The 23,842-nt window shown below is 41.1% G+C and overlaps 2 protein-coding genes and 1 pseudogene across 4 annotated transcripts in view; 2 read left to right on the plus strand and 1 right to left on the minus strand.

Annotated features, from left to right (window-relative positions):
- The window catches only part of ofd1 (OFD1 centriole and centriolar satellite protein), a 197,881-nt gene that overhangs the window by 111,837 nt on the left and 62,202 nt on the right, over positions 1–23,842 (plus strand). For 2 of the 3 annotated variants that reach the window (XR_015424319.1, XR_015424317.1), the window contains exons 28-31: positions 788–882; positions 9,691–9,827; positions 10,857–10,993; positions 21,048–21,149. The gene's annotated coding sequence lies outside the window, so the exon portion shown is untranslated. The remainder of the gene's footprint in view (positions 1–787; positions 883–9,690; positions 9,828–10,856; positions 10,994–21,047; positions 21,150–23,842) is intronic. The other variant, XR_015424318.1, reaches the window with a different exon arrangement.
- On the minus strand, positions 10,125–10,955 carry LOC147800199 (uncharacterized). The gene has a single exon (XM_087132622.1). It carries the CDS (start codon positions 10,953–10,955, stop codon positions 10,125–10,127), a length of 831 nt encoding a protein of 276 aa, XP_086988748.1.
- LOC147800200 (uncharacterized) lies at positions 22,461–23,733 on the plus strand (annotated as a pseudogene).

A 23,842-nucleotide genomic window follows, 5' to 3' on the forward strand; every position in this document is an offset into this window, starting at 1 on the left:
GTGTGAGAATTTTGTTCTACTAATTTGTATTCTGCGAGGCCAAATTTTATTTGAAAAAAAAAAAAGAAGACCAAGTCGACCTCGTATTTTTTCCCTATCTAGTGCTGGCCCGCTGTGTTATGCTGCAACATGGGTCCCGTCTTTTGTTGCTGATAATATACGTATACTTTGCAAGCAATCCTTTAAATGATAAATTTCAGAAATTTTCTGTCGTTTATATTCTGAAAGGACAGCTGAAAAGCAGTCTTAAGTGATAGGTGTGAGAATTTTCTGTCATTTACTGAATTATCTGAAGGGACGAAAGCCTGGCTAAAATCCAATCGACCTGGTAGTTTTGGTTCACGTTATTATAGAAAGCTGATTGAAATGGCTTTGTCCTTTCAGCTAATGATGATATATGTCAAGTAACCTCCCAAAAACACAATCAAAAAGTAACATTTGTTTCCTCCTCAAAGTAATGTCAGAAAATGTTGTTTTGCTGTCAAATTCAGGCTAATAGGTGTTATCTTTTCAAACTGCAGACTTCTTTTAAATTTGATGATGCCTTGCTGAGATAATCTCGATTATGTAAGGAAAATCGCGGTATTTTTATTACCTTAACTTGAACACATGCGAAACTAAACAGGGTTCTATTTTGTAATTTTTTTATTTTCCACCAACAAACAGCATTCTGAAATGGGTCAAATTAGTGAATGCTACAGAAGTCAATAAGATCACCACCCCGCACATTGCACATTCACTGAAGTAAATTGCACAAGTTAAGCTGAAATTGCTTCCTCTGAAACAGGAAAACTCAACTCAGTCAACTCTGAAATTGCGTAATTAACAACTACAGAAGCACCAGTTACATCCAGTTAAGAGCTAGGAAGAAATTTGAAAGAGGTAAGGAATCCAAACAGTTATGTGATATTATTTAGAATTTTCATTTCCTTTGTACTACATGATTTACTTGCAAGGTGACTGTAGAAAATTCCATAGCCGTCTCCTGACGACGGACAGAGCATACTATTCGAAACGTTGAGTATCCCCCAGAGGTGGCAGCCAGTCATTTTTACAAGTCCAAGTCAAGTCACAAGTCATTTGGTCCAGTCACAAGTCAAATCAGAAGTCATTTGGTCACAGGGGGCAAGTCAATTCACAAGTCATTTGGTCACAAAGCAAGTCAAGTCAAGTCTCAAATCATTTGGTTTCAACACAAATCAAGTCACAAGTCTCTTTTTCCAAGTCCAAGTCAAGCTGCACATTATTTTGTCTAGCTGTAATAAGCAAAAAGAACCAGGGGTCAACTTCGACGTACGTTATGAGTTTCGGTCAGATGAAAACCTTTTCTCCAATCATTTCGACAATGCCTTCGTGATTCCCTTTTTGCTTGTGTTGTAATTACTATTCTTGCAGTTTATCACATATCTGTCGTATATTGGTCCTCTATTTATTTAATTAATGTACTTTGCAGGGTGGAAATGGGCGTTGAGATGAAATGATGGCATATTGAGGGCGCTGTTTATCCTAGTCACGCGTCAACGCAACGCAACGTAGCAGCATGATACGCATGCTGCCCTGATCGATTGGTGAAGTGGAAACCGCGCAAGCCCAAGTCTGTTTTTTTAATAAACGTAAGGCATAAACTGAATTGCTTAATCAAAAATATATGGCGCCGGTCGATTAGCGTCTGACTTGGGTTGGTAACAAGTCATTTTTTGCAAGTCAAGTCACAAGTCACAAGTCATTTTTTGGAAGTCAAAGTCAAGTCACAAGTCAAAGGTGATATTCACAAGTCAATTCACATGTCACAAAAATACCGACTCGAGTCCAGGTCGCATGAGTCAAGTCAGCAACTCTGCCATATTCCATCCATCACAGTACTGCTGATGGAGTGAGCCATAGAACTTGGACCGAGGCAGTTGTAATAATCAACATACCGTGTAATGGAGAAGTGGGTAGAATGAAAACCATGCTAGCTAAAGGCTTCAACTGCCACCCCCAAACTTAGGCTATATTGGAGAAAACAGTCAATTCGGAAAGACTTTCCAAATTTCTAAAGGTCAAGAAGGCTTCCCGTACACGGATCTGCCACGCAGTACAAAGGGCGCACTAAATTCTAATTAAGGTCAAGATAAAAAAGTTTCTTTCGTGAATATTTCTCTTATCGTTTGGAAATACGGAAATCGCTCACCGCCGGCTTGCACTCTAGCTAAAATGGACACCAAAATGCAGATAAAACATGGAATCTCAAAGAAAGATAGAAAATTGCTAAGTACAATAGTATAAGTAGAAGAAGTAACGTGGCGTACTTTCATTTTACGCTTCTTGTCTCTTAACGGAGTAACAGTTTGAGCTCAAATGTCACAAGTCGGGCGCGGATCTGGAAATGGGGGCTCGACACCCCCCATTGGCGCCAAAGAAAGGTTAAAAATGGGAGAAATAACAGAAAATAACTAAAATAATTGCCACAATTCCATTGCAAACAATGTATGCTATGTATAATGTTTCATCATCGTTTCGGCGTGCCAGCAAAAATGAGAAATTAAGAAATATCTCTCGCCTGAACCCCCCAGGACAATTCCTGGATCCGCCCAGCAATAAGTGAAACTTCATCAAATTCCTAATGTTATGATCTACAAAGTTTGTGTGAAATTTTATTTTCGCCCGATTTTTCGATTTTTTTTCTCGATGTACGAAATGAACACTTTTAAAAATGGGTCGAAAAATAAGAAAAGAATTTTTGGACTAACCTAAGGATGGGTATTGGAGCGGAGGTTATGATGCTTTACAAAAATTCATCAACTTCAAAGGATTTTGGAAATGTTTTAATGGGATATCTTAAGATTTTTTAAGTGCGCCACGTTGGGGAACACTCAACTGAAATCGATTCCAATTTCCGGACGCCGACAGTTTGTATTTCGAATGAAATATCATGAGACAGAAATTGTTTGCAAAGGTTCAACACCATGAAGGTAATGGTACCAGTTTATATTTATAACCAATGAGTTTTCGGGTTTTTCTAGGAAAGAGGTTTGGCAACACTGTGTGAGGAAAGTCAAGTGAACGTCTTCGTGTGCTTCGTTAGGGGACTTTACTCTCTGAAGTGCGGATAATTGTATAATTCATGAAGGTGTCGTTGGCTCGTTTGTATTTGTCAAACTAAAGTGACGCGGACGTCCAACATGACCGCCAACGCCAGCATCCATCTTAAAAAAAGGAGTCTTTCGGGCAATTCAGAAGGGTGTGTTACTCGTTGTCCAATTGTTTTTTTACGTCAAAGTATTTTAAAGTTTAATTCGCGTCATTGTGTACTGTACATGAAAAAGTTTCCAACCCCAGATGTGGCTTCCCTGACGATCCCAGTCATGTTGTGTCATATATAATTAGTTGTTGGCAATATACCTTACCTAATATTTTATTGATGGGTGCATCAAGGTAAATAGCCCAAAAGTATGCCCACCGGGCTCATTAATAAAAGTCAGACACTCAAGATATTCTGTATTAGAGGGTCCTGACAGCCATGGATTTGAGGAATCGAAGAAATATAGCACTGGATCTCTGGCCTGGACTCGGGGCTTCCGACTCTTAGCAATTTGGATGCAATCGGGCCCGAAAGTGGCATTAGCCGTTTTGTAGTGGCCCACCAGGATGCTTTTTCAAAAACGCTACTTTTCACAGTTAGGGAAATATTCTTTGTTTTAGGGGTGGTCTGCTTTGGATGAGAATTTCTCAGAAGGTCCAGGGGAAAATGAAAGACGACATGTTGGTCATCAATTTTGTGTGCGGCGAAATGAACACTTGTGAGAGTTGTATTTTTAAAAGAATAGGGGATTATCATTGGTATCTATGGGAATTCACTTGCTGGGGTGCACCCTTATAGAGTCGTCAGGAATATTCAAGTCAGCGAACCAGAAAATTTTATCCAGGGTTTTCGGTATCAATCTCACAGCGCGCGCGGCTAGTTGCCAGAGCGCGTGCCAATGAGTCGCGTAATACATCTTGTCAAAGTGTTAACAGCGCCCCCACAACATCAGCTGTTCAAGAGCCAAACAAGGCTGTCAGAGCAGAGCATAGTACCTGGACAAGCGTGCAAACTCTGTCGAGACATGGGCAAATGGCTAAAACTATGCAGAGAAAAAAAATCATAATAATTATAAATAAGGATGACCCAAAAAACGCAACCCAAAAGTCACATTTATCTTCTCCAAAAGTAATTTTTTTTGTTTGTTTTTTCCCAAAGAAAGTAACGCAAAGGTATAGTGAAGTAATTCAATTGATAATTTCTGTGCAGCTGTTTCGCATGAAAAGTGCCCCCACGGTTTCGTTTGAGAGAGGAGATTGTTTGGCCCCGAGCAATGATATCGTTAGATTATTCGTCAGGATCACAACCTTTGGGTCAGGCGCCTTCTGTGCAATGGCAAAATTGTTTAATTCAATGTTGAAAAATTGTCTCTAGAGACAGCAAGCAGTCCAGCTAAATAATTAGTATAGAGCTGTAAAACTTGGAATTGCTTTCCGTTCAGATTTTGATGTTTTCATATATTGAATTAGAAGACTCTCACTAGTCTCGAACTGAATTTATTTTTAAAATCACGATTTCATTTCCAAGAAAAGCTTTGATTTTAGTTAAATGTGATTGGGTTTCTTTCATATCTGCCCTTTACCCTTCCTACACCAATTTTGGATCAGTTTGAAGTTAAGTGAGAGTCAATAAAAACTGCTTTCAGGACAAAGTTCCCCTGTCATCCTTCTCACAATATGATGTGTAGATCAAGATGAGGTAACCCGATGCTCCAGGTGTGCCCTGCAATCTCATTTGTCGTAATGCACGGCTGAGGCACTCGAGAAGTAAGCAATCCTGTCCAGTCTTCCTTTGTCCATCCTGTAAACTCCAGATATGACTTAAAATGTTCACTACTTTGCTTATCTCTCTCCGAAGCTTAAGTCGGTAATTTTACTTTAGGTTTGGATTCTTTGATTTTCAAACCTGATGTTAATTCTGTAGCCCTGTCAGTTGCGGAAAGTCACAGAATAATTGCAATAAAATGAAACGTAGGGAAATGAGCTTTAATTTGATTTGTGTCCTGAGCACCTAAACACTTGCCTTTACATATATCCTGACTTCATTTTTTGTTTTGATTTGTTTTGCAACGGGGATATTTATTGCATTTTGCAACCTAAGGGTGCATTCCACATGTGAAAAAACGGAGGCCAACCTCTTCATGAGACTCAACAGGCGGCGCTATTTCGCTCTATCCGATTTTGCACTGTTTTCTATGGGCGCGTACTTGGTGTAGTGAAACCCTAACCCGCGTCAAACGAAAACAATTGAGGGCGTTTTTGCTAGGACGTTGTCGTGAATGGCACCCAGACTTCCTTCTGTACGCAACTTATACTTCATTTGTCAGTGAAACTGGTTAGTACTCCACATGCGTGTTTTGCATGGGTGCTCGGCGGTAAAGCTGTACAGCGCGGGTAAATCCTGTTTTTGAAGGTAGGTCTATTACTGAAAACGTGATGTACTAGCAATTTGTTCGTAAGGACCCTGCCTCCATATAGATGTGTAGCATAAACCTCCACAATTTGGGCACAATTGCAGAATACGCCGCCACCACCTCTCCCACGTCGTAGCCGGCTACGATCGCTCACACACAAAACCGCTCACATATTTAATATGCCAGGCCGTCACCTACGTGACCTCATCGTCATACTTCACTTTATTTCCACGTAAGGGTGGAGAGGAGTCCCCAGAAAGCAATGCCTGTGGAGTGGGGACTCCCACTTACATACCAATACATACAAATAGACATTACATTGGCATACATATCCATACTAATATTTATAAGACAATATTTAGAAATAAAACAAGAGATAAATATGGCCTGTAATACTAATAAAAGTAATAGGCCACAAAATGCCCATTTTAAAACTGCCCGTGTTCGAATTATCTGTTTTTGAATGGGCGGCTGAACTCGAGCTTTTAGAGAAGTTCTCTGATCAGACTTGTTCCTGTGTTCATGGATTGGGAGGATTCTTTAGAAGGGAAATTAAGTTCGCCCATAAGATTTACTTCTGTGTTTGTGGCTTGGGAGAATTTTTTACAAGAGAAATTAAGTTCGCCGATATTTGTGGCTTGGGAGGATAAGGAAAAGGAAGAAAAGTTTGCTCATCAGACTTGCTCCTGTATTTGTTGCTCAGGAGAATATTGTTCATCATGCACACACTGACCGATCTTAACATTTGAAATCATTACAAAACCTTATGAGTTATGATAAATCTATACGTAATAACTAAACATACATAGATACCAGGACTATAATTGGATGTAACTGGCAAAGGGAAAGTTATTATTATTATTCATGTTTTGACCGTAACTTTCAATCTGACACCATTAGTTACAAAGGTATGAATGGGTAAAATTGAATGGAGTTATTTGATTGGGTGTCTCACGTCATATGACTGATCATGCAAAAAAGCAGCAAACTCGTTCAAATTCTCTAAGAGTCAGTCAGTAATCCCACATCCGGACATGAACACAAACGTGGCGTGAATCTGCTTGCCCTGAAGAAGGTGCTCAGAGAAAGCTTGGCAGTCACATATTCCAGAGCTCTGATATTATATTATATTCTTGTCAATGTCTTCAATTGTTACTTGTCTTCTGGCAGTAGGGTGTACACATAACTTACGGTACACCTGGAATTTGAATCTCTGAAGCCTTACAAACACAAATACATTATACACACAACATGAATTCTTCTGTTTGGACATTACGTGAGAACATGGAAAACAGACAATTCATCACATAAACATGATAAATGGAAATAGATTTTCAAGATGAATTTTTGTGTTGGGGAGATGTTAATTTACATAATAGGATTTGCCCTTACCCAACGTATATATTAATAAACACTGTATGCTCAGTGCTTGTCCGAGAGCTTGCGAAAAAAGTCACAAGCTTACTTGGATGGGACTCGAACCCACTACTTCCTGCTTACTAGTGCAGCAAAAAAAAAAAATCTTGAAAATAGTTCGCGGTACCCGCTGCTTCACCTGACTCGGACCGGCCAGCCGACCCCGGCAAGCTCGGTGGTTGAGTGGTTAAGACGTCTACACTAGTAAGCAGGAGGTTTTGGGTTCGAATCCCACCCGAGTAAGCTAGTGACTTTTTCGCAAGCTCTCGGACAAACATTCAGCATACAGTGTTTATTAATATACATGTATATGTTGGGAAAGGGCAAAACCTGTTATGGAAATAGATTTGTCGAGTTCACATCAATAGCTATTAAGGTCATACATTAAGGTTATGGTCAATCGATACATTCACTCTGGACTATTTCTTATTGATACTGTACACTGTTTTGGTTTCTGATAGGAGACTGGAACTTTGCATACAAAAGTCATTCTGTTATTGACAAATGAAAATGTCTTATCACACCCGCAATTCCACAATCAATGTACACAAGCAGGTTTTATACCTGTTCTTTTGGCCCATAGTTTCGTCGGATTGTACAACCTGGCCGCATCATGTACAAATGACATGAAGATGTCCTTCCCTTTGGTTTTGTAACGATACAAGAATTCACCTAAATACAACGAGTAATGGTACATGTACCAACCAGTTTGTTTATTAAATGATTACCATGGATTGCAAAAACGACAATATTTCCAGGTTACGTCCTTTATAATTCTTTTCTTTTAACTGTCGCTGCTCCCTATTCACATTGTATTAAACCTTACCTTGGTTTTGACAGTTTTTTCAAACCATCACCATTCATTCAGTGTGACCTTGTTCTTAATTAAAAATTAAAACCATTCACTCATTGTTGCATCACTTTAAAACAGACGCCTTGCCAACATCGTAGCTGGCTACGGAATACTTGGTTGGACTTGGAATTTTTACACCCTCCCCATTCCTTCACCGTTGCCTTATCTTGCCTCTGTCTTCTATACTCATGTATAGGTTGGAACATGGCCTATGTGTTGCTGGAACGTCATGTTTATTGATTTTTATTTCGCACGGAGGAATAAGGCACATTGTCACTGAGAAGTGCTATAATTCAGTAGAGGACGGTTTTAAATCTTCCAAGTTCCATGTCTCATGTGGGACCAGGACACAGGATTTGTCTTGTTTGAGCCTTCAATGAATATAACTTGACAAACTTACAAGCTATTAAACAACTTGAAAACTATTGTGTAGATTGCTGTAGGCTGACCTTGAACATTTTGGCCCATAAATGGACAGTGGATCATTTTTTTGAAAATTTGGCCCCATATGTATAGACTTTGGTTCATCTTTCACCATTTAGTGCAGTTTTTCTGTGAAGCAATTGAATTTGGTGTATATAAAGGGTGCACTGCCCAATTCACAGGAAATTCTTCACCATGCCGAGGTGCTCAAAAAGTACTTCTACAGTTTATATGTGGCCTAAGAAATTGTGGGATTGTGGAAGAATGGCCCAGAATGAACTCCCTAGATTCAAGGGCTCCCATCCCAGGGGAAAGCATAGAAAAATGCCTCTGAAAAATTGTCCCAAGAGCCTGAAAAGGTGGAGGGATGTCATTTGAAAAATGACCGCTGACAGACTTGGGAATGTTCACTTTTTGAGGGGTGAGTTTGCTTTTGGTGGATAATTAAAAATTTCATTGGTTAACCTACTAAAAATTGAAAATCAATTGAAAGCTGAATGATCCCAGAACACTTTGTTTTTTTTTTGAGAGGCCTTAGGGACTTCCGTTGCCTGCACCGAGGCTGCAAACGTTTTTTACATTATCTTTGATGAATTACATGTAGTTCAGTGCACCCTGTATGTATTTCAAAATGGCGGCTTCCATGGGGGCTTGGCAGCTGAGATTTAAAAATGGTTTCTGCTGTTTACATTAATCTTAACTAATATTTGATATATATGGATGAAGACGATATTGAAATATGGTGCGAGAAGATAAAGAAGAAAATCTCTAAAAAGAGCATATTTGAGCCAGCAACAGGCTGCAGGGAGTGGATTGGCAGCACTAAAGGGAAAAAGGGGAAAGGTGGAAATTATGGAAGGATGAATGTCCACCTTCCACTGACACTTGACAGGATCAAATGCACGCATGAGGATGAGTGTGCACAGACTGGCTTACATCGTACATACTAAGAATTTAACATTATCTCGGGGGTACGATTTGAGCCATATATGCCACAATTCTTTGTGTGTGAATTGGGACCACCTGTCCCTGGAGCCCCGTGCAACTAATAATGCACGGAAAACCTGTAAGAGGAAAGGGGCATGCATGGGGCATGACAACTATCCGCCCTGCATGTTGGAGCATGGTTGAAGTAACTGATGTAAGTTGCTCCCTGGACTAATCCAGAACAGGGCAAGCCCTATCCCTGGCACTTTCAACCCTAGTTGACCGTAACCCTAATGCTTTTAACCCCTAGCGTGATGTAACCCTAACACTTTCAAGCTTAAAAAGTTGGCAGACTCTATTCACTTTACACATTCATTGTACAGTAACTGTGCTCTGCGTAGACATTTCGAACATTTTCATTTGCTTTGCATTTGGATTCTTCATTTTGCCTGGGATTCAATTGTTGTGGATTGTACAGGGCCTGTGCAGTAAAGTAAGCATTGTATCTCTCCCCTCGACATTGTGCCCTGCGCTTCTGATATCCTTTTGACTCGGCACGCTTTCTGTGATAGTTTTGCTTTTTGTCCATTTCAGTGAGAGCATGTGCTTCTGGGGAGCCATTGCTTATCGGACATCCAGCTGCTTTGCATTTGTTTATGATGGAGTTTACGTGCCTGTTATTAAAGAGGTGTACTGAGCTGTGATCTCTGGCTGCAGCATTCCTTGAAAAGGTGAGAGTTTTTTTTAGGATTGGTCATCCCAAAAGCATGATGCATGGCTTCACTCTTTTGGGTACTCATACCGTACCTTGTTTTTTGTAAAGCCTCATGCCCGATTCATTTTTCCACGAGTTTTTTAGAAAGAACCCGTCGGCATTGGACAATTTCAGCTTTCCCCTTACATGTAGCGTGGCATGTAAGGAAATTTATAATTGCCTTTACAAATTTGTGAACCTTTTCGGCACAGACTATGATTCCCCACATAGCATTTTGGGATGGCGTTTGAAACCTTAGCTGCAAACTTTTTCTCTATCTCAACATTTCCGTTACATTTTGGAGGATTGCACTGCCTTCAGCTTGTGCCCGATGACTTACATCATCGCCAAAACGATTTTTCAGTTGTCGTTTTTGTCTCTCGGTTCTATATGCATATTGGGGGAACATAGTTGTACTGAAATTGGCATTACTGACAGCAGAACATAAAGACCTATTCAAATGAGGACAGTCCAGTTGCTCCACAGGGTCCGTGTCGGTTCTGGTCCTCATGTGGGATTTCAAACGAGCTGCCAAATGCCTGTTTGCATCGGTGGTCACGCTGCTTACTGACAGGAGCTCCTCACTTTGTAGCATTTTCGCAGCACATCTCAGTCCCCCTTCCTTCTCGTCTCCCATGTTAAATTCAGGACGGCGTGTAGCTGTGCATCCTTTGCGTCCGGGGCACTTTGTTTTCTGCCCTTTTGCTCGCTGCATATCTCGACTCTTGCAGAGTTTGCTTTCGTGATGATACATGAACACGTACTTCGAGGGGGTGACATTTTCACAGACTGTGTCTCTGGTTTGTGTTGCTGGCACAAAGAGAGTTTGTTTCCGGACATTTCTCAGTGGGTTGTTATGCAGGCTATACATCTCAACAGCAACTGGACTCTCCCTCTCGAATCCGTGTAGCTCGTGGATGTCTTTCACAGTTCTCCTCTTTGCAGCTATGTCTTGCAGGTTCTGCTGAGTTATAATTTCATCGCATTTGTGTGCAATCTTTTGCAGTCCCCTTCCTGAAGGAACAGTCGTGTCCATAGCTGCCAGGAGCCTTCTTGCTCCTGCTGCTGCGATGCCAGTATTGTAGAGTCCAACCTGGAATGCCATGTTTGGAGTAGCAGTGCGTCACCCAGGCCCCTTTTGAGGTATGTCGGTGTACAGGTTTTGTCTCTTTGTCATGAATCCACACTTTTTGCAGTGCATCACTTCCGAAACAGCCAAGCCTCTGCATTCTTCTGCCTCTGGCATGAGTTCTGGTTGGCTGTCACACCCGGGATGCAGTCTTTGGTGGTCAAGTGCAGCCTCTCCACCCAGCTGCAGTGCTAAGCATAAACTCACAAAGTGATATCCTCCTGATTGATTTGTTCCATCCTTGGGCTGGAGCTGGTCGAGTGCAGTAATTTCTGCAGTTTTCGGTCGGAGCAACATGACATTTCTACACTTGGCCTCTGCTGTTGGTAGCGCCTGGCAGAAAAACCCTCTTTCGTCTCTAAAAACAGCTAGCTCAAGCTGCTCAAACGTTGGTCGAACATACCAAGGCTTTTCTGTATCAGTTGCATCCTCACTGGCACAGTGCAAAGTGTTGGGTGACAATTCATGCTTCTGTTTGACCAAGTTCTTTTCTTCTTAAAAATTCCCCATCTAACTCTACCCATAGTGTCAGAGATAATATTAACCGTTGGCTTGTTGGTTTTCTTTGGGTTACTTGAAATGACTGATATCATGCTTTTATTAATTTTGCTCCATAGTGATAGGGTGTTTTGTTTAAATTGGTTTCCAAGTGGCCAAGAGTGAACTGAATTTCCAAGTGAAGGTCACCTGATACGTCACAAGTGTTTCTGGACAGGCGGCTGTTCCCCTGGGGGCAATAACCTGATTGTTTCTGTGTGTTGCCAGGGTCATATTTCAATAAGGGGATTCTTGGCCAAATGAACAATCTGAATGATTTACCAGCAAAATGTGCCTATTTCCTATTTCAAATCACTCCTTTCCAAACATTATGAAGGCAAGCCCAGGGGCTCTTTTCTCACTTAGAGAAATAATTTCAAATGCAGATGTTAGCGGTGCTTGTGCTAATGGGAGGGGGGAATGGAAGGCCTGTTAATCACTACTGTCATTGACTAAAGAGACATGTTTTCAACACTTCTTTCAAATTGAGATTGGATTCCCACCCAACCCCCCTCATTTTGAATGAAATAAATGTTCCAATTAATTAGGAAACTGTTTAGAAACCGTCTAAAAAAATATGTGCACCAATCAAACAACCTTCCAAACCCAACAAATCACAGACATTTGCCAAACAATGCGTCTAGGAGGTGCTGCATCATTAGAACGGAACATTGCTACTTGTGTGCAGTGCCATGAGAGAAGGCAGCCTTTGCTGGCATAGACTGTGTAGATTGCTGTAGGCTGACCTTGAACATTTTGGCCCATAAATGGACTTTGGATCGTTTTTTTGAAATTTTGGCCCCATATGTGTAGACTTTGGTTCATCCTTCACCCTTTAGTGCAGTTTTTCTGTTCGGCAGTTAAATTTTGGTGTATATAAAGGGTGAACTGCCAATTCAAGGGAAATTCTTCGCCAGGCCAAGGCACTCAAAAAGTATTCCTACAGTTTATTTGTGGCCCAAGAAATTGTGTGATTGTGGAAGAATGGCCCAGAATGAACTCCCTAGATTCAAGGGCTCCCATCCCAGGGCAAAGCATAGAAAAATGCCTCTGAAAAATTGTCCCAAGAGCCTGAACAAGTGGAGGGATGTCATTTGAGAAATGGCCGCTGACAGACTTGGGAATGTTCACTTTTTGAGGGGTGAGTTTGTTTTGGGTGGATAATTAAAAATTTCATTTTTTTTTTAACCTACTAAAAACTGAAAATCTATTGAAAGCTGAATGACCCTAGAACACCTTTTTTTTTTTTGAGAGGCCTGAGAGACTTTGGTTGCCCACAACGGGGCTGCAAACGTGGTCGATTTTACATTGTCTTCGATGGGACTTGAATTACATGTACATGTAGTTCAGTGCACCCTATATATATTTCAAAATGGCGGCTTCCATGGGGGCTTAACTTGTAATCTTAACTCGGGTTTGGAGTTCCAGGTAGACAGTTTTTTGATCTGTTACAAACTCAGCAGTGCTTTTCCTTATTGACAACAGTACTTCACAGGTACACTGTATAAAGAGTTTACAATATGCAGTGTCTATGTACAGTTTGTACCGGTGCCGTGTAACACATACTGAAACCAGACTTTCAACTTTTCAAACTTTTCCCTTAAAGTTTTCAACCATTGAAACTCTTCGGCATGGGCTTTCATTTGTTTGATCCGTTCAAAATGGATGAAAACGATGTGGAAATGTGGATGTACATGTAACTGACAAAGGGAAAGTCTGGATTATTATTTGTGTTCTGACTGTCGCTTTTTGTTTCACATCAGTAGTTACAAAAGTAATGGTCGGTTGATAACATTCATTTTGATCAGACTTTCTCCTGTATTCTTGGCTTGGGAGGATGTTTTTAGGAGGGAAATAAAGTTGACTGATCAGATTTTCTCCTGTATTCTTGGCTTGGCAGGATGTTTTTAGGAGGGAAATAAAGTCCGCTGATCAGACTTTCTCCTGTATTCTTGGCTTGGCAGGATGTTTTTAGGAGGGAAATAAAGTTGACTGATCAGATTTTCTCCTGTATTCTTGGCTTGGCAGGATGTTTTTAGGAGGGAAATAAAGTCCGCTGATCAGACTTTCTCCTGTATTCTTGGCTTGGGAGGATGTTTTTAGGAGGGAAATAAAGTCCGCTGATCAGACTTTCTCCTGTATTCTTGGCTTGGGAAGATGTTTTTAGGAGGGAAATAAAGTCCGCTGATCAGATTTTCTCCTGTATTCTTGGCTTGGGAGGATGTTTTTAGGAGGGAAATAAAGTCCGCTGATCAGACTTTCTCTCTATTCTTGGCTTGGCAGGATGTTTTTAGGAGGGAAATAAAGTTGACTGATCAGATTTTCTCCTGTATTCTTGGCTTGGCAGGATGTTTTTAGGAGGAAAATAAAGTCCGCTGATCAGACTTTGTATTCTTGGCTTGGCAGGATGTTTTTAGGAGGGAAATAAAGTTGACTGATCAGATTTTTTCCTGTATTCTTGGCTTGGCAGGATGTTTTTAGGAGGGAAATAAAGTTGACTGATCAGACTTTCTCCTGTATTCTTAGCTTGGCAGGATGTTTTTAGAAGGGAAATAAAGTCCGCTGATCAGACTTTCTCCTGTATTCTTGGCTTGGGAGGATGTTTTTAGGAGGAAAATAAAGTCCGCTGATCAGACTTTGTATTCTTGGCTTGGCAGGATGTTTTTAGGAGGGAAATAAAGTTGACTGATCAGATTTTTTCCTGTATTCTTGGCTTGGCAGGATGTTTTTAGGAGGGAAATAAAGTTGACTGATCAGACTTTCTCCTGTATTCTTAGCTTGGCAGGATGTTTTTAGAAGGGAAATAAAGTCCGCTGATCAGACTTTCTCCTGTATTCTTGGCTTGGGAGGATGTTTTTAGGAGGGAATAAAGTCCGCTGATCAGACATTCTCCTGTATTCTTGGCTTGGGAGGATGTTTTTAGGAGGGAAATAAAGTCCGCTGATCATACTTTCTCCTGTATTCTTGGTTTGGGAAGATGTTTTTAGGAGGGAAATAAAGTCCGCTGATCAGGTTTTCTCCTGTATTCTTGGTTTGGCAGCATGTTTTTAGGAGGGAAATAAAGTCCGCTGATCAGACTTTCTCCTGTATTCTTGGCTTGGGAAGATGTTTTTAGGAGGGAAATAAAGTCCGCTGATCAGACTTTCTCCTGTATTCTTAGCTTGGCAGGATGTTTTTAGGAGGGAAATAAAGCCCGCTGATCAGACTTTCTCCTGTATTCTTGGCTTGGCAGGATGTTTTTAGGAGGGAAATAAAGTCCGCTGATCAGACTTTCTCCTGTATTCTTCTCAACAGTTTATATCATTCAAAATTGCCAAAACCTAATATTTTCCTTGATACATTTCATGCATATTCTGCGGAAATCTTGTTAAAGCTTCTCGATATTCTCACTTTTTACAGTGTTTTAACCACACTGTATATTAGTATATTGTATATAATTCATACATAAAAAATTTGTTTATTAAATGATTTTTCCTATATTTGCCATGCATTGCACGCAACGACACTGTTTCTGTGTTCCTTGAGAATCCAGTTGACCATACCCGTTCCCACATTTACATTGTATTAACCCCTACCATGCTTTCAGACTGCCGCCTTTGCAACATCTTAGCCGGCTATGGATTACTTGCTTTGAACTTAGAATTTGTCCCCTATCCCCATTCATTCAACATTGCCTCTCTTTTGGACCGACGCTGTTGCGACATCGTAGCGGGCTACAGGGTACTTGATTTGGACTTACAATCTTTCACACCATCTCCATTCATTAAGTGATGCCTCCTCATCACAGTCATCCTCCATTCATGCTCCGTTGCCTCACTTTCAGATAGCCGCATCACAACATCATAGCTGGCTACAGAGTACTTGGTTTGGACTTAGAATTTTTTCCACTGGCATTAAGTGATGCCTTAGTCTCAGATCGTTGCCTCACTTTCGGACCACTGCCTACATGTACGTTGTAGCTGGCTACGGGGTACTTGGTTTGGACTTAGCATTTATTTTAGCCATCCCCATTCATTCATGTCCTCCATTCACTGACCCTTGTATCCCCATGTGGAATCCCATTTGGTTAGTTGTTGCCCATTTGCTACTTTGCCCATTTGCAACTGCACCCATTTCATTTTGCAACAAATCGGGGGGTAACTTTCAAGTGGCGAAGTATTCTGCAGTCATTCCAATCCGGTAAATAAAATCCGCTTTTCAATCAAATTTTCCCATGAGAGCAGGCTTCAATCTTTACAGCGGCTACCAACGGCCACTGCCGCCATGCCCCGGTGAATAGCCGTGATGCCTTTTAAAAATAGAACGTACCTTTCGGCCACTTGGCCGACGTGCCCCTCTTTAATGATCACTAGGTGCCGACGTGTACATGTATTTTAAAGTTGTATTCAACTTTCAAGTTGCCGTTTAGCGCTAGCGTTTCTGTCAACGGCTGGCCAGCCGCACTGAACACTTTTTTTTGTCACAGACTGGTTTTGCATCACCCTGTGCATAGACGACATGGTATAGCAACTGTATCATCGTAGTTGAGTTGTGCGATTCTAAAAACGTGACACTATACTGCTTTTATACATAGACTGGCTACAAGTCGCACCACAGAATTACACATTCTGCACCGATTGGATACTGTACATTGCGTTATTGAGACCGAGTCACTATTATTTTGGGGTTGTGGATGGGAGTACCATCCAGTCTATTTTGTCCTTGCTGTTTTAATGCAGTGGTATGTATTTATGTGGGCACCAGCGGGCTTATATATATTGGATAAATATTCGTGACCTAGTGACCGACTTCCTTGAATTGCATTGTTTGTGAGTACTTGCATTGCTTTTCATAATACAGTGTTTCATATGGCATCACGAAAAGTAATAAGACACAACACCAAATGGTAGATTAAAAGTTAGTACAGTATTATTTATTTGTACTTTTCACAATTCAAGTAGTGTCACTGCTCAGCATGTAAACAGAAACAATGAATATTGTAGGTTGAAAGTTAAACACCATCTTGAAATAGAAGGAAAGTCTGTTAAAGTCACCAACAAGTAAAAGTTTCAAAATGGCTTTGGTGCCCTTTTGGTTTTGGGGAGCATTCAAGGCCAAGTAGCTTTGACCCTATGAAGCTTGAGGTTGAAGCCTGTGAGAGCAACCTTGAGGTACGTGTACATGTACAGCACCTACATAGCTCTTGAAAGCGGTGTAACAGAGGTTTCTAGACTACATGTACATGTGTGAGACCAAGTTTTTTTGTTAAAATCTGACGATTTCCTCACCAATCTCGTCCACCCGGCGATGATTGCACCGTTCATGCCGTTTGTGTATCATATTGCGTATACATGTACCGTACATGTACATCAGGCCGGTCAGTGGCCAAGCTTGCTCTGTGTTTCGGTTTGACCGTCTTTTTAAATCTGAATTTTAAAGTTGGCAAAGCATTGCAGGGGAACATCACGTCAACTTGTTGTGCAACTTGTGTGAGGTCATGTCAGATTGTGTCCCAGTCCTTAGTTTCTTTTAGTTTGTCCCAAATTTTACCAAGTTCCTCCTTGAATGAATGTAATGACTTTGCACATATACAGATGAAGTTAGTTTGTTTCGATCCTTTACAGTTCTTGGAAAGAATCTGTTCTCCAAAACTCTTGTACATGTCCAAAATTGTTGTGGATTCCCTCTAGTTGTTCTTGACTTGGGCAACAAATAGTTTTCAGCCGGTATACCAACCAATCCCTGAGTTATCTTGTAGTACATATTACCGGTAATTAATCTGTTGTACATGTATCTTCTTTGCATTTCAAGTGAAGCCTAGTCGAGACTTGGACGTTAGGCCTTCATCATTGATAAACCTTATCTCTGAGAGTACTGCATAGGTGATTTTATACAATGGTATATGTAGAAAGGCATTGTGGGAAGGAAAAAGGAGCAAATGTTGTCCCTTTTTCCTTCCCACAATGCCTTTCTACCATTCGTCGTGTGCCTGGAAGGACATGTATCTGTGTATTACGCCCTTTTGCTGGGAAGGATGATCACTGCCAAAAAAACTTCCTGACAAAAGAACGCACATGTATGTACCACTGTTTTATTTTAATGAAATAGAGAAATTTCTTTGCAAAAAAGTTAGAAAAGAATTTCTCAAGTTGTTTACTAAGTTGTTCAAAGGTTGCTTTTTGTAGAGCCTTTGTTGATTTTGTAGCAAATTGTATCCATTTGTACAAAATAAAGAGAGTGTGACTCTTACACCCTTTGGCCTGGAACATTTTTTCTGCTGTGATCATGCTTCCCCGGCAAAAGGGTGTAAGTGCACTTACGCTTTTGCTGGGCACACAATGCATTGTTTCAAAATCACCCAAGTGGTATTAGCGATAAGTCTTATGGCATGGATGACTACTGTCCAGGGTATATCTATTCATGATCTTGCCATAACCAACTCTCCTTCACAATATTTTTTCACACTTTTACCGTACTGAGACAGCCGATATTTTGTTCCCATTTTCCTTATTGATTACATACATGTAAATGTTTATTTGTAGGTTCTTCAAACATGTCTTCATGTAGCTACCACTACTGCAGTGCAGACATGCTGCAAACAATCGGCATTGACTGGGATATATAAAACCTTAAATTAAAAGGTCACACAGCGAGTTTCTGGAACCCCCCGTGGCTCGTGCAGTTGTCCTATGGGGATTTTACATAAGGCTGTCCTATCATGTTCGATAATTTTTGGAAGAATGACTCCTAACTGAAACCATTTCAAGAAACACTCGTCTGAAATTTACCGTACCGTACGTTTGTCCTCAAGTCAAATTTTGGAAAAGTCCTGGCAGAAGATGGGTAAAAACGAACTTCATTAACCTTAATGATCCCAAACCTGCCAAATTTCAACACCAGTTGAGATTTGCAAAGATGTGGAAGGTTGCTTATAAATCACCCTAGAGGGAGTTAGGGTGAATGACCTTTCATGTCCACCAATATCTTTCCTATGATTCCCTTGGTCTTGTTGATGCACGTTTTTTACACTTCATACGCTAATGTGAAAATGAGATTGTACAATGTTACAAAGATCTACTGCTACCTACACGTACCTGCAGTTGATGGGTTTTACCAAACATGTAAATTCAGTCGAGTTGACCTGATGTAGTTCTTGTTAGTGAACATTAGAAAGAATGCGGATTATTCAGGTTATTTCTTCATAAATTGTAAAATGCTAAAATATTTAAATCTGTTTTACATTAGCTTTTAACAAAAGACTAGTATGATAGAATGTACTAATTTGTAACTATTCATTTCCAAACGAGAACACAGAATTGCACTGATCTTCATGTACGTGTACATGTATTGTAACGTCTCTCAGGGTAGAGACTCATTATCAAAAATAAGAAGACATGAAGAGAGTCATTGGATTGATACACACACTACTGATTTATTCTGAAGAATTATTTACATGTACATCGTCTCCATATTTACAATGATCAGCTTCTCTTGCTAGTGAGGCTGGATATGTTCATCATAGGAACAATGAGCAGAGAACAGCTTGTCCAAATCTAAGCTGTTTATTTGGGAGTGACAGAGAGGTTATTCATATCAGAGCTACACACAGGAACAGTAGTTGTTACTCCAGAGCTGCCCACTCTGGAATGAACAATGCTGCTCAGCAGAGCTTGTCACTTTTTAGTGTAGACTTTGGGCTGCGTCTTAGCCAATGAGAGCACTGGATTGGGGTGGTTATAAATAATTCATACATGTACATGTAGAAAGTCTATGGAAGAAAACTCTTGTGACAAGTTTGTGTACACTTGGTCTTGCTGACGTCCTGGTTCCTGGAGAGCAATAAAGTCAGAGAAGTTTGGGAGCGAGATGGTGAAAGGCGACTTGTGGGTGTGGTAGTGTGCTACGGGGGACCGGGACTTGGTCAATGAGGAAAAGGAAAGAGTGAGCCTTTCTCAATACACTGAGTTGTGTACAACACTTAGTCTCTGGACTGCCAGAAAATCAACACACAGTTGTTTTGGGGTAAAACTGTGATGAGTGGAGGTAATTGACCATGCTGTGCCACGACCGGACACAGACTTCGGCATGTGGTTTAGTGGGACACATACGCTGTTAAGTGGGGGTCTGTGTGGGTCAAATGTACGGGTAAACTGTGTGACTGAAACTGCATGTATAGGATTGACTTCAGGAAAGATTTGGGGGAAGTGACAAAGTTGGACATGTGCTACGGAGTTGCGGTTCATGTATTGTCCACGTACACATGTTACCATGGTTTTAGTAGCAGGGTCCTAAGGATTACCAAGCTGTGAAACATTTGTTTTACAGCCCATCTAGGCCTGTACTCCTTGAACAATGGGGCTCATCATTCCACCTCTGAGCTCCACAGAAAGAAGACAGCCTAGACTACCGGTAGTTCACTAATGAATTTTGTTCTTCAGGATGTGTGAATGCAGCTATATGGCCAGGGAAGGCAGCAAGTTTGAGCAACCCATTAGAAATAACAGGAGGCACAAATTGAACATCATTTGTTCTCAGAGTCTCCAAAGTTTTTCCTCATTTTTGTCTTTGGGAACCCTCGAATGTCAATATAATAACAACTGTTTGGTCTCGGAGGGTTTTAAAATGTGGAAATAAAGAATGAAAAATTTGCAGAACAGAAATGAACAGGGCTCCTTTCCGAGTGTATTCAATAAACAGGTTTGTGATTCAGGGTACCATGGGCCATTACAGTTGACATTTCGTGCATGTGTGAAAGACCAGCTTCATTTTTACATACATGTCAGTAAATTATGGCTTTGTTGCCATCACAGGCTTTTTATGTCTGATGGACAAACCTTGTGTTGGCATGTGGTGTTCAAAAATGTACATGTACACGTACCTGTGTACGTCACCATTTGGACAAGAGTATACCGTTCAGTTTTGTTGAAGCAAAACATTACTTTTTATGGAGTTTCAAACTTCAAAATCAAAGAGTAGAATCCAGCCAGAGCAACGAACAGTGGTGAAGCTGAGATTTGGAAAATATCAAAGACCAATGATTCAGGTCGTGTGAGAATGGTACATGTACATGGCAACCTGACGTACATGTACGTATTGCACAGTTCAATTTTGAGCTCATGCAGAAGGGAACCCTACAGATTTCTGTCAACTTCATGGACTTGGAACAAAAGAACCTTTTGAAGTCTTTATTCCATACTCCAAAATCCTTATCAGATGAGAAAGTAATGGATAGGATAAATTTAAAGGTTTTTCTGAAGACAAAAATGGAAAAATATGCAGACACTGAGAGAAAATGACCTTGAAATTTGTGCCCAGGTGTACATTTGCAATGGGCCACTCAAGCTTGTTGCCTAGCTGTTCTGGATCTATTGTTAACTTGCAGACTGGCATGTTTGCCCGAAACAGATTTGCAATTCAAAAAAATCCCCCCCATCTGGGCTGAAGTGCGTCTTTCATACACACATATTTGGCATGGAAACTTGCTTTCAGTTAGTTGTTACTTCAATGTACCAGTATTAGTTGACCTTCATGACTTTCTGACACTCTCCCTAGATGACTTTTCGGCATCCGTTTTTGTCTCACTGTTCAAGCTACATTATCAACCTGATACCAAAATGATGAGTCTAGACCTGTGTTCTTGGCATTGCCAAATTGGTAAGTTTTACATCAGAATTTCATTTTTCTCCTGACAGGTACATTTACATGAAGTTTTTATTCAGTGCTAAAAGGATGCACATGGACATATTTCTTTCTGATTAAAGGTGGGAATTTATGTTTAATTTGAAAAACATTTAAAAAACCTTCCCATACTTTGGTGTTTCACATACATAATTACATGTATATAGTTAACATTGCACAATTGTAAAAATGTACATATAGATTGATGTTGGAGCATGGACAATGCTTATTATGTTTAGAATCCATTTTTGTCTCAGAAAGTATGGTACATATGTTTTTTGGTAGATGCCAAAAGAGAAAAGTGTTCCGAAAATCAGATTACAATTTACAGGCATCGTTTTGTAACGGCACCTTTAAGATTAGCACTGTTCCTTTTATGTGCTTTATATCTTCATGAGTTCAAAGGTCACACTTTGCCCTGCGCTTTTAACTGGTACCAGTACATGCACCTGTTTTACACACGTGAAGTTGGCAGCACGTGCTCAGATTTAGATCGTTCACTGTTCATGTCGGAAGATTACAGGCTATATTCATCGCTGTTGTTAAGTACCAGTTTTTTTAATGATTATTTATCCTGAGCACTGCAATCATTTTGGAGGACTTTAGCGAGTGCTTTTTGACTGAACTTTTGTCGTGTTGGTGTGAATTGTCACGAGCATTGATTACTAGCTCGCCCCGTATTAATGGTGCTACATTTTTGCCCCATTTTGCATGGACTTGGCATATGGCATAGTAACCGTTTGTATGAATTATCCTAAGCGTGCGTCTCAAAAATCGGGAACGTTCCTGTTCCGTTGGACCATTCCCACTGGAACGCTGGTGTTCCATCGGAACGTGCCCGCATCTCAGGCACGTTCCAGACCGTTCCAGGCAGTGTTCCGTTGGGAACGTGTGTTCCAAGTGGAATGGTCCTGCTGTTACATTCGCAATTGGGAAGATTTTTGGCATTCATTTCCTAGACCCTGTGTTTGAAGGACGGCAGCTGGAGTGTAGCATTTTGTGATTTACTCCTCATGAAGGTTAACTTTTCTCCTTATATTGCAGCCTATTTATAGCCCAGGGATACACACACCGACATATATGTATACTCTGCATGAAGTCAGCAAATAGTGATTTTCACTTTTGTATCTCAGTTTAAATAAAAACAAAATTTTTATCATCACATTAACAAATTTTTCCACACCACATTTCCATCTTAGGTTTACTTAAACTTCTTATTCAAATTTAGGCCTATCATAAAAGCAAAGCATGTACGCATGTACATGTACGCTCGTTTGTCATGGCAGGCTCCGTGTTTGGACATTGGCTAAGTTTTGTACATGAGCCATATGAAACTACTGGAATGGGGACGTTCCGATAGGAATGCGTGTTCCCGTCGGACCATTCCCCCAAAGGAACACAGCGTTCAATGTGGAACATCGCATTCCCAACGGAATGGCTGACCATTCCGGAATGAGAACATGGCATTCTAATGGGAACGTTCCAACCGTTCCGAATTTTGAGACGCTCCCTAACTTGAGGAACCTTTTGACTGTGTTGAATAAACTTGGAGTAACGTAGAGCATCGCATTTACAATCTTTACATTGGTGACCCAGACATATGCAGGGCATACAACCAGCCATGTCTGTGGTGGAAAAAGACACAAAGCCAACTACAGTTGGGGCTGTTACAGGTGCCTCATTTGCTGACAATGAATTATCGCATGCCAGTCCCTCCCCAGTAGCTGCTGTCAGTCTCAAGTTACTGCCCTTTTGGCCCAATAACCCAGCCTTATGGTTTGCCCAAATGGAAGCACAGTTCCTCACAAGGAAAATCACGACACAGGACACAAAGTATGCATAGGTTGTTGGATCATTGCAGCCTGAAGTAGCACAGGAAGTGTGTGATTTGCTGATCACACCCCCAGAATCAGACTGCTACGACAAACTGAAAGCAGAACTCATTCTCCGTGCTTCGGTTTCGGAGCAAAGAGACTGCATCAGCTGCCCATATCAGAGGAGCTGGGTAACCGTAAGCCGACTCAGCTGTTGCGTTGTATGACGCAGTTGCTGGGCACATGCTGGGGAGACCACGCAGGAAGAGAACATCCTGAAGCAACTCTTCCTTCAGTGATTGCTGACAAATGTCCAACTCATTCTAGCATCGACATCACAAACCACGCCGATCCAACAACTTGCTGAACTAGCCGACAAGATAGTCGAAGTGGCTGTCCCCCACACTGTTGGTGCAGTGTCATCAGTGCGCACGGGCAACCCACCTCTGGCATGTCCACCAACCACAGTCAGCTCCGATCTACACACACTTCAAGCCAAAGTGGAGGAGCTCACACATCAGGTCAGTGCTCTTACGTGTCAGCTTTCGAGTCAGGAACGGGGAAGACTTAAGGCACGAGATTCCACTCCTTGCAGACGCCGCTCGTCCTCTTGCTCCAGTCCTTCACATGGCAGAAAGAACTGCTGGTATCACTGGCGTAATGGGGCAAATGCGAAGAGGTGCATCTCACTGTGTGCTTTCAAGCCTCGCCAGCAACAGCAGGAAAACCGGGATGCCAGCAACTAGAAGTGACGAGTCCCCCTGGCACTGACACCACCAGTCGCCTATTCTTTATCAACGACCACGGGACTGGGACTTGGTTCCTTATTGACACTGGAGCTGAAGTCAGCGTTAT

Source organism: Acanthaster planci, linkage group LG02 (genome assembly GCF_054643075.1).
Source record: "Acanthaster planci isolate LZ-2023a linkage group LG02, COTS_SCS, whole genome shotgun sequence".
Classification (NCBI taxonomy): domain Eukaryota; kingdom Metazoa; phylum Echinodermata; class Asteroidea; order Valvatida; family Acanthasteridae; genus Acanthaster; species Acanthaster planci.